This window comes from Euprymna scolopes, chromosome 6 (genome assembly GCF_053919585.1).
Source record: "Euprymna scolopes isolate OS-2025 chromosome 6, ASM5391958v1, whole genome shotgun sequence".
Taxonomy (NCBI): Eukaryota; Metazoa; Mollusca; class Cephalopoda; order Sepiida; family Sepiolidae; genus Euprymna; species Euprymna scolopes.
Window position 1 is genome coordinate 116,675,830 of NC_136487.1, and position 15,576 is coordinate 116,691,405.

A 15,576-nucleotide genomic window follows, 5' to 3' on the forward strand; every position below is an offset into this window, starting at 1 on the left:
AGCCATCACTGCCATCCGGAGTTGTTGTCGTCTCACCACGTTTCGGCCAAGTAAGCCTCTAGCCGGCTTTGGGTTGGATTGAAACTGCTATCTTCAGACAATGTTCATCTGGAACTATAGAGATTCAACCTCTCTATCAACTGTGCCACGGGCCCGAAGTGCGATCAAGGTTGGATTTTTTGATCTTATAAATCCACGTTTATTTATTATCTGATCTTCTATAGTTGGGTCCATACCGAATGGTATATATATATCATTTTTATTGAGATGAGTATTATTTATATTAATTTATTTATCGGGGCCTGGGCCCGTGGTGCAGTTCATAGAGACGTTGAATCTCTACGGTTCCAGATGAGCATTGTCTGAAGATAGCGGTTTCAATCCTACTCAAAGCCGGCCAGAGGTTTACTTGGCCAAAACATGGTGAGACAACAACAACTCCGGATGGCAGTGCTTGCTGAAAATGCAGTTAAGAGATTTGGAGTTCTTATCCGTCGCAGTTACCACCTGACGAAGGCCAGAGGAATAGTTGGCCGAAACGCTGTGAAACAGCAACCAATAAAGATCAGAATAATAGTCCACAATAAATAAATTAATATAACCTATCTTTGTTCAGATCTTTATCGCTCTTTTTCTTAAGTCCATCTTTATCACCGTACTGTTTTCCTTAATCTTTCCATGCAAACTGACCCGCTCACCACAGCTGTTCCACATCTACTAACCCAAACACTCTCATACATTCTTTCAGCATGACCAAACCAACGAAGTCTCCTGTTCTACACTGTCCAGATTTAATCTTCATCTCATGTCATTAGATCTAAGACTCATATTGCACATCCTTCTTACCATTCTTATATAATTTCTATCCATGCAACATATATCCTCAATCCTCACTGTAACCAGGATTCACTTCCATACATCATTATTCTGAGGTTTGGGGTATTTTTCTTAATTTTCTTTTGTTTAAGACTTTCAAATTTTTTTCAGTCATTTTGATGGTTATTTGACAAGAGGAGATAACTCATGCTATGACTAATCATGGTTGATGATTTATCTGGAATTTATTTGATGATGATGAAGATGCTCTCTTCATTAAGCCCACATGATGGCAGACAAAGATGAGATCAGGGTGAAGTCTTTAAATTCAGCATTGTTTCATGTAAAGATTGTATGGCAGTCAGCAGTTATTAAAAGTGATGAACGATTCCAATATTTGTTCTATTCCGATCCAATTACTGATTTCAATATAATTTCCAATTCCGAAAATCTAAAATCATCTATTCTTGTTTTTTAGGTGTGAGTGGACAAGAATTTAGGAAAGAACCCTCATTTACAAAAGTAAATAATAACTAATAAATGAAATATATATAAATAAAATTAATAAATAATACTCATCTCAATAATAAATTCCAATTAATTAAATAATATATCATTCAGTACGGACCCGACCATGGAAGATTAGATAATAAATAAACATGAATTTATAAGACCAAAAAATTCAACCTTTCTCGCCCTTCGCGGCCCGTGGCGCAGTGGATAGAGATGTTGAATCTCTACAGTCCCAAGTGAGAATTGTCTGAAGATAGCAGTTTCAATCCTACTCAAAACCGGCCAGAGGCTTACTTGGCCAAAACGTGGTGAGATGACAACAACTATGGATGGCAGTAATTGCTGAGAATGTAGTTAGGAGATTTGGAGTTCCTATACCATCGCGGTTACCACCTGACGAAGGTCAGAGGAATAGTTGACTGAAACGTCATGAAACAACAACTAAAAAAAGATGAGAATAATAGTCTTTTTTTTTAAATTCAATTTTCACCCCAAACAAGGCACAGTGCCACTTTGAAGCAGGGGGCTACTATCAGGGACTTAATTAGCGGGGTCATTATGAAGGGAGATGAGTAGAAAGATATTTGTTGACATTACACTTGAACTTCTGCATATCGTTGCAGTTGGGAAAGCAGAATCCCGGAAGGGAGTTCCAAAGACCCGCAGTTCTGGGGAAGAAACTATTGGAATAAAAAGCTTTCTTGCACCTAGGGATCTCTACTGTAAAGGGATGAGTCTGCAATAAAAATAAAATTAATAAATAATACTCATCTCAATAATGAATTCCAATTAAATAATATATAAATAATGACTGTCCAATAAATGTAGACATAATTTTCTTTTCGATTTGATAAATTTCTGTTTTCCCTTTACATATTGTATCCAAGATTTTGATAAACTGATTGTGAGATTTTCATTCATATTTTTCGCTTGTGTTATTTCTTCTAATTTTGCTGCTCGTGCCTGTATTAATGCCATTTTTTATCTTAATTATTATAATGTATAAATTTTAGTTTTCCTGACAGTTTGAAATCAATAAATGTTTATCATTTTATCATTAATACCAGCAAAGGTTAAATTAAGCTAAAAAAAAAAAAGACATTTAAAGAATCGTTTTGAAATCGCAAATAAGGCAACATTTTTTGTGTTTCCGATACCTCCCAAAACTCTGATTTTCCTGATTCCTGATTCCTATTCCATTCAATCATCTCAACACTAGTTGTCAATTCAAGTAATATATATGATATTGCTTTTAATCATTAACTAGATTTCATATTTGCTGATAAGCTAAATGGTATTCAATGGCTACGGTCTGTTAATTGTACTTTTTTCAATCTTTAAGCAAAATTTAAAACATTTCTCAGATTCAGAAATTTAAGGTGAGATAATTGAGAAATTTTATTGCTTTTGAATAGAACAGATACTTTGATCTTAGCATGAAGGCCAAGAAAGTGTATTTTAGTTTCATATTAGACACAGTATTACATCAGATGAAAAAAAAATTTATTATTTTTTTTTATTGCATCTTTGGAAATTGATTGATTCCATCTAAAAAAAAAAACATCCAAGGGATGATAACGTACGTAGGGACATGAAATTTCCTTAGTGTTTTATTGTAAAGATCATTGTCACTTAATATTTACTGTTGATATGCGTCAGTAAATGCATGATGGTAATTGCATTTATTTTATTGTTTCTCTTGTTTTGCAGTGATGTTGCTTATGTATCCAGGGAACTTCGTTTTGAATTGTACGATAAAGGAAAATCTCCAGCAGGTCAGTTCATTTTGAGATGTGGAATTATAATTTAGATTATTTGGATTACTATTCTCATCTTGTTTGTTATTTTCATGATGTTTGGGATGATGTAACCTCTGACCTTTCTTTAAGTGCGTCTTTTCGAATTTGGGAACTAATAAAGGGTTCAGTTCGAAAATCGGTATAGGTTTCCAAGTTTGAGATAAAAATTGTCAAGTTGGGTAAAAATGCCCCTGAAAAAAGGTCGGAGGTTACGTCAGCCGAAAAGTTGTGAAAATAACAACTGAGATAAGGATATAATATAAATCTGAATAATCAAAGAATGGATCTGTTCTTAAGATGCTGCGATTCAGTTTGTTTAATGATGAAAACGGTGTACTAATCTGATGCATTTACTAACTACTGCACAGAAAGAATGGACCGACAGATTGCATTGGAAGATGTGATTTGTTTGTGTGTTTGTCTTAGAAAAAGCAGTCTTTAAAAATTAGTCAACAATTTTGTGTTGATAATCAGTTTTGTTTGTCTTTGTTTTGTTTTTACGAAAACAAGACAAAATCTTTGCAAGCTATTGTTTTTGTTTTTTTTTGTATTTAGTTTTGTTTGAGTTTACATAAAAAAAAAATTTTTTTTTAAACTCCGTAAAAGTTAATGTGATTAATCTTTTTATTTTTATTTTTATTTTTTACCATTAATAAATAAAATACTTCCATTAAATCTATACATTTACATAGGACTATGGTGGACCAATTCTTTGATTCTTAGCCAATGTCTTGTAGCAAGCAACTAAAGTCTCGTTTTGTTGAATCTATATAAAAGCGAAAATGTCTGTATGTCTGTCAGTCTGTCTGTGTACACTTCCCAGCCCAATAACTCTGTCAATTTTTAGTCTACAGACTCAAGGTTTGACATAAAAAATATTGAGATTTGGGGAAATCTTTTTAATCGGTTTTCGGCCAGAAATTTGGCTGTCAAGGGATCCAAGTTGAACAATTTGACCTCTGATAACTCTACCAAACTCATCCGCCAATTTTGAGTCTAAACACTTGAAATTTTAGATATAGGTTACTTGGACATGGATCTAACTTTATAATTTGATTTGAGCCCAAAACAATAGATTTTAGAGGGTCATAATTGGGGTCAAATTTTAAATAAAATTGATCTCTGCAGTCTCTACCAAATTACTCAACCAGTTTTCGGTTTCAACTTTTGAAATCTTACATAAAGTGTCTTCAGACATAGGGCAAGCGTTCTAATCCTTTTTTTGCTGAAAATTTGGCTTCCAAGGGGTCAAAGTTCAAAGGATTTTACCTTCGCGGTCTCTAGTAAACTACTCAGCCAATTCGGGGGTCTAAACATTTTAAATTTTACATAAAGGGTATTCTGACATTCAGCAAGCTTTTTAATCAGTTTTTGGGCGAAAATTTACCTGGCAATGAGTTCAAAGTTAAAAGAGTTGACCTTTGATAACTCTACATAACTCATCCGCCAATTTTGAGTCTAAACACTTGAAATTTTAGATGTAGGTTACTTGGACATGAGTCAAAGATTTTAATTTAATTTGAACCAAAAAAAATAAATGTTAAGGGGGTCAAAATTGGGGTCAAAGTTTAAAAAAATTGACGTCTGCGGTCTCTACTAACTTTTCTCTATGGTAGTTAAGGAAGTCTTTTATATAGAAAGGCATTATGGTACATATGCACACTTTTTAATATATACATATGCATATAAAATTATGAACAGTACATAGGGCCCGAGCAAAGCCGGACGGAACTGCTGGTACATTATAAAGTTGTCGCTCAATGGATAGTGATGTCTTTCTGTTTCTTTATCTCTTTCTTTCTTGTTGCAATTCCTCACTAATAATAGTTGTAACAACTAGTAAAAATTGCAATACAGTGCTTTCGGGTGGGAAATTCTTTTTCACTATGCAGTATATATGCAGAATATCTCCAACCCATCTGCCATAGGGGAAGGTCTTTAAAAAACATAGCCACTCTCTCTTGTAATCCAGAAGATGCTTATACACCATGAATAAACAAAATACGTCCATTCAATCTGCACATATATGTAGGTCTATGGTGGACCAATTCTTTGATCCCAATGTAAGACATTATCCCTGTCCGACATGTTATAGTAGACAACTAAAGTCCGTTTTGTTGACACTTTATAAGTTGTTGCTCAGTGGATAGTGACGTCTCTCTGTTTCTTTATTGTTGCAGTCATTTCCTTACTAACAACGATTGTAACAGTTATTAAAACAAAATCATTTGCAGTTTAACAATGCTTTCGGCAGGGAGAAGGCTGTTTTATATGCATAATATCCCCAAGCCATCTTATCCCCCATAAGAGAAGGTTTTGCTAAAGCATGACCACTCTATATTGCGATCCAGTGTTATTAGCACAATGTTTTGGTCGATATAACCTCTGACCTTCTTTAGGTGTATCCTGTCGAACTCTGGGATCTTCTGTCAAGCCTGGAATTTTGAACATAACCCTTTAATCGATAGGGGTAGCTTGCTGTCGGTAGGGGTAGCTTGCTGTCGTTCCATCAGCCATGACTGGGTAAAAGTCCTAAGTAATTTGCAGTTGCATTTTTAATGTTAAACACACTGAGGATTTAACCTTTAACCTCCAGAAGAGTGTAACTTACAATTGAATTTTACTAAGTACTTTATCCGCTATGTCATGAGTACTTACTTAACAATCAATCTCCACTGGGTCATGAGTAAATTGCTGGAATCTATGTTAAATAGAGAAGTAGTAAACCACCTCATCAAAAATAATCTCCTCAGTGACATGCAATATGGTTTCTATTCTGTTAGATCTGAAACAGATGTGATAATGGTTATATCTCATAGGATTAGCAAATCTCTTGATGAAACTTCCTTTCTAGGGCAATTGCTCTTGACATATCAAAGACCATAAAGGTCTATTTTACAAAATCTCCAGCTACAGTATAACTGGAAATGTCTTTTCAGTTTATAAATCATTTATCTCTGATAGGTTCATAAGGGAAGTGGTTAATGGGCAGAAATCAAAAGCTCACAGTATTAATGCTGGAGTCCCTCAGGGATCTATCCTGAGCCCAACTCTGTTCCTGATCTACATCAATGATCTCCCAAATCACATCCTAAGATCATTTGTAGACATTTATGCTGATAACACTACCATCTATGGCAACACTTCAAAGGTTGTAAATGGCAGGTTCTTTCTTATTCTCTCTCTCCTCTGATCTTGATCACGTTGTGCAATTGGGAAAGAGGTGGCTGGTTAATTTTAATGCATCTAAAACCAAGCTTCTATCTTTACATCATCAATGCTCTGATCCTCGTCTAGCATCAATTGAAATGAATGGCTTTCGTCTTGGGGATGCTTCATGTTTTGACAAGCTTCTGGGTCTGACCTTTACTCCTGATCTGAGATGGAACGTACATCAAATCCGTTGCCAAGGCTGCTGGAAAAATAGTGGGATTGTTCTATCACTCCAGTAGATATCTCACTGCTGACACAATTCTCTACCTGTATGAGCCAAATACATCCAAGGTGGAGTACTGTTGCCACATCTAGGTAGGAGCTGCTAGAAGTAGCTTATCCTGCCTTGACAGAATTCAAAATAAACTTAGTAGCCTAGTGGGGGATGCTCTTTTCTCTTCTCTGCAACCTCTTCCCCACAGAAGAGATGTTGCAAGTCCTCTCTGTTTTATCATTATTTTCATGGCAAGTGCTCGTCTGAGTTCCAATCTATGGTCCCCTTGACCTAACTTTCACAAAAAACACTCGTCTACCTGAAACTACTATCAATAATTCCCCCTACTCTTTATCTGTGCCTAAACCTAAACGTAGATTCCATGAACAAAGCTTCTTTCTTAGAACTGCACGTCTATGGAACTCTGTTTCGCTTTCCTGCTTTTCAACTGACTACAATATGGTTGTCTTCAAGTCCAACGTAAAAAATTCTTGAGGAGTCATCCCAGAAGTAATCCGATTTACAAAATTTCCACTACTAAAGATTACTATATTTTCCCATTGACTACTTTACACTCATTAACCCTTATCCTCGAGTGCCCCCGCGCCTTGATAAGGGGTGACTCCTTTGTAAAAATAAAAGAAATCGAAAGAAATAGTTATCAGTTGATGTCTAATATCTGTTGTTAAATTTTTATCAGAATTTTCACAACGGCTTCCCACACTTTCCCTCTTTGATTTAAACAAAATTAAGCTAAATGTAGTCCATATTACTCACCCTTACGCACACACACACACACACACACACACACACACACACACACACACACACACACACATATCTATAATATAAAGCTGAATGCCTGTGTGTGTGTGTGTGTGTGTGTGTGTGTGTGTGTGTGTGTGTGTGGTCACGAATAGGCTTCTGTATGGTTGACTATTTTAAAAAAACTGATTACATATAATGATTGAAGATGTATCGAGACACAGGAATGGGTATGTTTGATCCTGCAGAACGGTGGTTCATTAAAATTGTGGGGTCTGTGTTTGCGCCTTGTCCACAAAGTATGGAAATAAAAAATTTAAAAATTAAAAAAAAAAGTTTACAAGTGTTTTTGATATAGATGTACATAAGAATACTTTGATAAGTATGTTTAATATAAATAGGGATGGTATAATAAAATTGTGGGGTCTGCATTCGCGCCTGGCCTCCATAGACTGGAAATAGGCACAAACTTTAATAAAGACTTTTCATATCTATCTGCGTAAGTGTACTTTGATAATTGTGTTTCAGTTTGAAGAAATATGGTATAATAAAATTATGGGGTGTTCGTTCGTGCCTGACCTCCATAGAATGGAATATGTCACAAAGTTTAACAAGGTTTTTTAATATAGATCCACAGAATATTGTGATAAGTGTTTCAGTGTGAACAGGTATGGTATAATAAATTATGGGGTTTATCTATTTTATTTTTACTTTCATCATATTTTGCTTTGGTTTTGATTCCCCCGAATTCGAAGCTATCTCTTTACAACCCTTCCTTTTCATAACCTATCATACTTTAATAAATCAGAGTTCATTTTCTGTAGGCTGTTTTTGAACCCAGTCAACGACGGGTACTTTTGCTAGTATATATATAAAATAAGGTATATTTATATTTAGAGTTCACTTCTAAACTAATTAACCGATCATTACGAATTTAGAACCAAAAAAATAATAATAAATCATGATTGTAGACTGTTCTGGGTTTTTTTTTGTTTGTTTTTTTGGCTATTGGAATGTATCTCACAAGTATGTATGTATGTATATATATATATATATATATATATATATATATATATATATATATATATATATATATATGCGTATCAGTGGTACAAAATTTTATTAAAGTTTTAAAAAGGATAAATGGAGTTATTATTAAAATTATGAGGAAGAAGAAAAAAACTAAAAAAAAAAAAAACTAGACACGAGACTATTCGACTAAATAAAAAAGAACCTCGAGGTACTTTTGTCCGACACTTTTCAATAGATTACGTTGGTAGCGATTAAAATAAAACAATTTACACATAATTGAAAATGGAGGCGAGGTGAAACAAAAATAAAAAAAATGATAAAACTACACGGGGCGAATTAAATTAATAACCGAACGAAATTAAGAACCTAGAACGAAAATTAAAAAAAAAATAAATAAATAACTTGCCTGCAAATAAGTGCAGAAACAAGAAATAATGACGCAATGTAGGCATTTTTTTTTTTTTTTTTTTTTTTTTGTAAATCAGAGTTCTTTAAACAGGTGTAATTTATGCGACAGCTCCTTTTGCCTACAGAGCGATGGTTTGCACATTAGTACAGTTACGGCCTCCAAAATATTAAGATGCTGTTTGGAACGGGCCTTATGTACAATGCGAAAACAGCCATCCAAATACGCTTCACCACATGCTTTATTGTCATACAAATGTGCACTAATTGATGACTCATGAATAGGTGAGTGCCCGATGTGCTCCGTAAATGCCCGGATGTATTCTGTGAACGCTTGGATGTGTTCAACAATGTGTTTATTCTAGATCCCCGAGACTTTCAAAAACACGCAGGAACATGCTGTGCCAATCGGAGTCCCAGACGTTCTAACGCACGACCCACATAGTCAGCATCACATTGACATTTAAATTGATATACAATAAAACTTTTTTGTAGTGTTGGAAGTATGTCTTTCTTAAAAGCTGGGAAGGTTTTAGTGCCGAACACCACATGAGGCTGCACCACAAAGAAACATTTATTTAAAAAACTATATATGCATATTCCAAAAACGAACCAATGGTTTCATTGTATTGAACCAGCCATTTGTGGCTGATATGAACTCAATACAACTCATCAGCGTCTTTGAAAAATCGAAAATAAACAAACAGAGAAAAACACCGGTTTACGACGTTATTTGATTTCTTTTCATCGCCTCCTGATACGCTATATATATATATATATATATATATATATATATATATATATATATATATATATATATATATATATAGGAAAAATGCAGAGAACAACGTAGACCTCTCCATAACGCATTTGTGCACCTCATGAAAGCTTTTGACATGGTCAGTAGAGATGGTCTGTTTGCCATCCTACAAAAGTTGGGCTGTCCACCAACTCTTCTTAGTTTGATAAGATCGCTCCATGATAACATGACAGCTGCAGTCTTCTTCGAGGGTGACATGTCTGACAACTTCCCCGTGTGCAGTGGAGTCAAGCAAGGTTGTGTGTTGGATCCCACACTGTTTGGCATCTTCTTCTCAGTTCTTCTGCATCACGCTTTTGGAAATCACGAGGACGAAGACAGTGTGTTCCTTCATACTCGCTCTGATGGAGAACTTTTTAACTTGGCTCGCCTACGCGCCAAAACCAAGATTCGAAAAGTCCTAATACTTGAGCTGCTGTTTGCAGACGATGCTGCATTGGTCTTGCACTTCGCAAGTGGACTCCAGCGGCTGCTTGACAAATTGAGCGCTGCTTGTGCGGAGTTTGCACTGGTAATCAGTGTGAAGAAGACAGTTGTGATGCACCAGGGTGACGCATCACCAATCACCATCAATGGCCACGAACTAGAGACTGTCGAGAACTTTGCGTATCTTGGATCCAACATCAACAAGGGAGTATCCATTGAACAGGAGCTACAAACGCGCATAGGTAGAGTAACATCTACTTTCAACCGACTACGTGAAAGAGCATGATTCAATAAATACCTCACTTCTTGCACAAAATGCTGCATCTACGAATGCTGTGTTCTGAGTACCCTACTGCATGGAGCAGAGGCTTGAACCATGTATGCTCGTCACGAGAAAAGACTGAATGTCTACCATCTCCAATGCTTGCGACATATCATGGGCATCAATTGGTGGGATAGAATCACCAACGAAGAGGGGCTATGACATGCCGGCAGCCGCTCCTCGTTCCAGATACTCAAGATACGACGATCACGCTGGCTTGGACACCTGCGCAGAATATCCTCTACAGCGAACTGGCAAATGGATCAAGAAGCAGCGGTCGCCCGGGCTGCGCTTTAAAGACGTGGCCAAACGGGATCTGATTGTTCTTGGCATCGATGTGAATGTGTGGGAGGAGCTAGCCGAAGATAAACCACATGGAGGCGTGCCTTGAGTAAGGGTGGCGAAGGACTACTGTTGCTTGCATTAATCTTTCGTAGATTGCTTGCAATTACAAACTTTTACAAATATATATATATATATATATATATATATATATATATATATATATATATATATATATATACGTATATACATAGTTTTTATTGTTGATTTTTTTAAACGATATTGAGGTTAGCGTCTTCACCTTGAAGATCGGATGATTTTTTTAGAAATTGCCCATTTTTTATTTTGGACATAAACAAATAATATTTTTATTTATTTTTAAAACAATAATCTACGTACATGCATGTTTTGGGGTTCTACCCCTCTTCAGCTTAGCTTGACTGTTATTAGGACTCGAACCCTGGACCGTACGTATTTCAGTCCAGCGTCTTATCCATTACGCTATGATGCCATAGACGATTTACTGTTTAGTTTTTATCGTTTATATATTTACATAGTTTTTTTGTTGTTGATTTTTTTAAAACGATATTGAAGTTAATGTCTTCACCTTGAAGATCGGATGATTTTTTTTAGAAATTGCCAATTTTTTATTTTGGACGTAAACAAATATATATATATATATATATATATATATATATATATATATATATATATATATATATATATATATATATATATATATATTTGTTTACATCAGGAAAATCCATTTTTTTTTCTTTGTTTTTTTTCTTTCTTATTTTTACGTGGCATGGCGATGGTAAGGCTTGGCACGTCTTTCTTCATATATTGGTGAATATAAGCTTTTAAATGTCCCGTACAGTATATGTAAATTTTATTTTCTTGTAAAAAAAAAACTTTTATAATTTTTTTTTATAATGAATAAGTAGTCTTTTTTGTATCATTTAAAAAACTTATTTCAGTTTTTTCTTCAAATAAAGTCGCCATTTTTTTAAATTTAATTTTCAGATGAATTTCTTGGTGAAGCAACTGTCTATATGGAGGATATACGAAGAACAGTAAGCTGTCGGCAAATTATTCCACTACAAACTCCTGGTAGTATGGAATATCAAGTTGGATCTTTAACTGTTGAGGTATGAAATATCAAGTTCTTTTTTATTTGTGCTCAAAATAGTCAAAACCTATGAATTCTAGACGACCTATTTGGTCAGCATTGTGCATCAGCGTAAACACTTAATACCCTTTTAATCGATTTTGTAGATAAATCGATATTGTAAAAGTACATCTATTGGTAGTTTATAGATGTATACGATTTTCAATTTTTAGTTCTTACATGTTTTTCTTTAGTGACAAAAACCTTGATATATTGCTGATTTTGACTTTTCTATATTTAACTATATATATATATATATATATATATCCTTAGTTTTCTCGTTGATGTTCTCCTCCTCCTCCTCCTTCTTCTTCATCATCATCAACACTCACAGTTGATCCCTGACACAAAGCATAAGGTTATATTTAGATAAAGGACCGCCCCGCGTCATCTCTCTTTCTTTTCTGCATCTGATTTCATGAATTACATCATCATTTTGTTACCTTATCCATTAATAATATTTTATTTTTATTTTTGAACATTTTTCTAATCCCATTTTTCTTCGCCTTCAGATCGTTTTCTTTTCATCGATTTATCTATGTATTTATCTATCCCCTTGTTACTCTTCTGTCTCCTCTCCTTCTTTATCCACTCTTTTTTCTGTCTTCCTTATTTTATCTTTTCTTCTTTTGTTGTTGGCTCTTCTTTATTGATCCCCATTGTTTCATGGTGGCCTATAATTTATTTGTACTGTTACTTACACATATACTACCCTTCTGATTTATCCTCATGTTGTACCTATTTTTAATTGCTTTTTACCACCTTATCCTATTCCTTCAGTGTCGTTTCATATCTAAATATCATTAAGCCGTTTTTTCTTTATTTGAGTTTTATATAATTCTGGCTCTTCTCTTTTGATGAAAAGCATTCAGCTTCGAAATGTCATGGACTAAAAAGTTTGTTTTTTTTCTTAATTTTCCCCTCAATTTTCCCCTATTGTTCTGATGATGTAATAAGTTTATATATAACTTTTATTCCTCATACATATACGCATATATTCGGTTTTGATTTGAAAAATTTTGTCAGACTTTTTGAAATTTTAATGAAATGTCTGGTTTAACATCCATTTTTATATGCTGCGATGTGTTGGACTGATTTAAAAATTGATTTCCAAATTAACCTTTCTCTAGTCAGGTATTTATTTATCTTTTTTTCTTTTTTTTTTTTTCAAAGTCATCCTTATCACTTTCTCCCATATTTTCTTTGGCCTTACCCTGCCGACTGACTCTTCAAACCTGACTGCCAGATTCATTAGAAAGATTCATTCCTAAACTAATCTACTAAACCGAAAACTTTCATCCATTCTTTCGATATGACTAGACCAACAGAGTCTCCTGTTTTGCATACATCCCCTATACTCTCCATTGTATACTTAATCTAATTTTATTTCTTGAAATCAGTTTCTCTTGATGGAACCTCATGAAGCTGACCAGTACATGGATTCATCTCTTGGGCCGAAACAGCTAGGAAATAATCAGATCTCCCCTCGGAAACACGTGGAAGTATCCCGGACTGTAACACCCAGTGGAACTATTGTAACCACAACAACTACCACAATGGAACGACCTCAGTTTTCTGGCATGGCTTCAGGTAATAAAGAAGAAAAAGAAACAAACATGACAATTATACTCTCTAATTATGTTGGCTTTGATTAGAAATCTATTTTAGAATTGCAATAATGAAAGTTGGCAAGAACAATTGGCACTAAAATGGTTATTTCTTTTTTACCGTCTCTTATATTAAGATACAACGTTTTTTGTCTTTATTTTAATTGTTTAGAAAACGTATTGTAAGTAAAATGACGGTTTAAAGTTTTCAAATTGTATGCTTTTTGCATCAATCAGAAAAGTCCATATCATGTGTGTGTGTGTGTATATATATATATATATATATATATATATATATATATATATATATATATATATATACACATGATATGGACTTTTTATTATATATATATATATATATATATATATATATATATATATATATATATATATATATAATAAAAATCTTGATATTGAAAATTTATTAATTTTCAAAAATAGCTTTACAAACCTGTAAGGAAGGTATACAAAATTTTAATTAATCTATAATATAAATCTCACCCGTCTGTTTAAATGTATGTATGTATGCCTAAAACCTTTTGACAGATGCGACGGATTTTCACGAATTTGATATCGTTTTGAAGACCGTACTCTCGGATGACAAATATCAAAACATTGGTTAAAAACATTAATTCCTTCACCCTCAACTGGGCACTTTTCTACAGGGAGTGGTTGTTTTTATTTGCCGATATTTTCGAAAGTTATCCCCTCTTTTCGAGTAAATAGCCTTAATTTAATCTTCGTCACTTCTGGTTTGGCGAGAGGCACAACGGCAAAGACGTCACGTTTTCTTATCACATTCTTTTCTCCCTTCGTGATACAGGTTCGAGCCTGCCTGCCTACTACCACTTTTTTTTTTCTAACACACATCTCCAAACACCCGAGCAACGTCGGGCACCCAGGCTAAATGAAAAATGTTTAATTTGTTTATTTTTATTCCTTGTCAAAAAAAAAAAAAATGGTTGGAAATTTTACTTTACTATTTTCTTTTCTTTTATATATATATATATATATATATATATATATATATATATATATATATATATATATATATATATATATAAAGTTAGGTATGTGTATATGTTTGTATGTACAGGAGGATTCATTACTAAACTAATCAACCGGTTATTATGAATTTTGGAACACAATTGCTAAGTGTAAGAGTGGGCAATAATTTTTATTGTTTCTGAATTTTTGAGATAAGGATTGGTTATTTGTATTATTTAGATTTTCCGGATGTTCTCATCTTGAGTGTCATTTTCACAACGTTTTGACGAATGTCAGTTGGAGATTACATCGGCCAAAACGTTGTGAAAATGACACTCAAGATGAGAACAGTAGTCTGAAAAAATTAAATAATATGTATAATTCGTAATTTAATTTAGTTTTATGCAAAGGTAGGTAAGAATGTGGAAGCCCTTTTTTGAAAATTCGGATACCTGCGTTTTTTTTTTTTTTTTTTGTTTTTTGTGAAATTTTATCAATAGGTATTAAATATCTTCCCAATTTCAGTTTCCTTAAGAGTATTTAAAAAGGTTTTTAGGGGATAGAATCTAGACACAATCTCCTGATTAGAAAATTTAAATATGTCAGATTCGCATTGAATTTGATCGATTGTCATGGGAAACCTATTAAAAACAAGATTCACTGAATTTCGTTTTGATCTTAAGATTCTTACATTATATTAAATTTGAGACATTTTCAATAATCAAAATAATGTCATGGATTTCAATCAAAACGAGGAAATGATTCTAGACATAAGGTTAAGGCCATTATGTATTGATTTCAATGCCTGTAAATGAATGGAAACTCTTTTGTTTAGGGAATTATTTTTACGTACTACCTGTATATGTATATGCTCCTATAAATTTGTGTGTGTGTTTTTTGCGTATTGATATTCATATTAAAAACCCATTTTTCTATTTTATTTCAAAATAAAATACAACTTTGTTATATATGGGTCATGGAATTGCATTCATCTACAAAAGATCTAGCTAATTTGCATATTCTTTTAAACATTCATTTTAATTAATTCCCTATTAGTTTTTTCGGTTTTCTTATGCGATGATCATCTTTAGTTAACTATTACATGTAATTATATTCATGCAGATATTCCACATGATTTATACTTGCGTAATATTTGCGTAAAAAGGTTATAATAAACACAAACTTCTTCCTATATACATTCATG

At 33.6% G+C, this 15,576-nt stretch overlaps 1 protein-coding gene across 49 annotated transcripts in view; it reads left to right on the forward strand.

Annotated features, from left to right (window-relative positions):
- LOC145277904 (phospholipid transfer protein C2CD2L-like) overlaps positions 1-15,576 on the forward strand; it is a 653,079-nt gene that overhangs the window by 555,278 nt on the left and 82,225 nt on the right. For all 49 annotated transcript variants that reach the window (XM_080129935.1, XM_080129953.1, XM_080129917.1 and 46 more), the window contains 3 exons: positions 3,040-3,104; positions 11,634-11,758; positions 13,179-13,368. In XM_080129935.1, the coding sequence (XP_079986061.1) occupies positions 3,040-3,104; positions 11,634-11,758; positions 13,179-13,368 (380 nt within the window). The remainder of the gene's footprint in view (positions 1-3,039; positions 3,105-11,633; positions 11,759-13,178; positions 13,369-15,576) is intronic.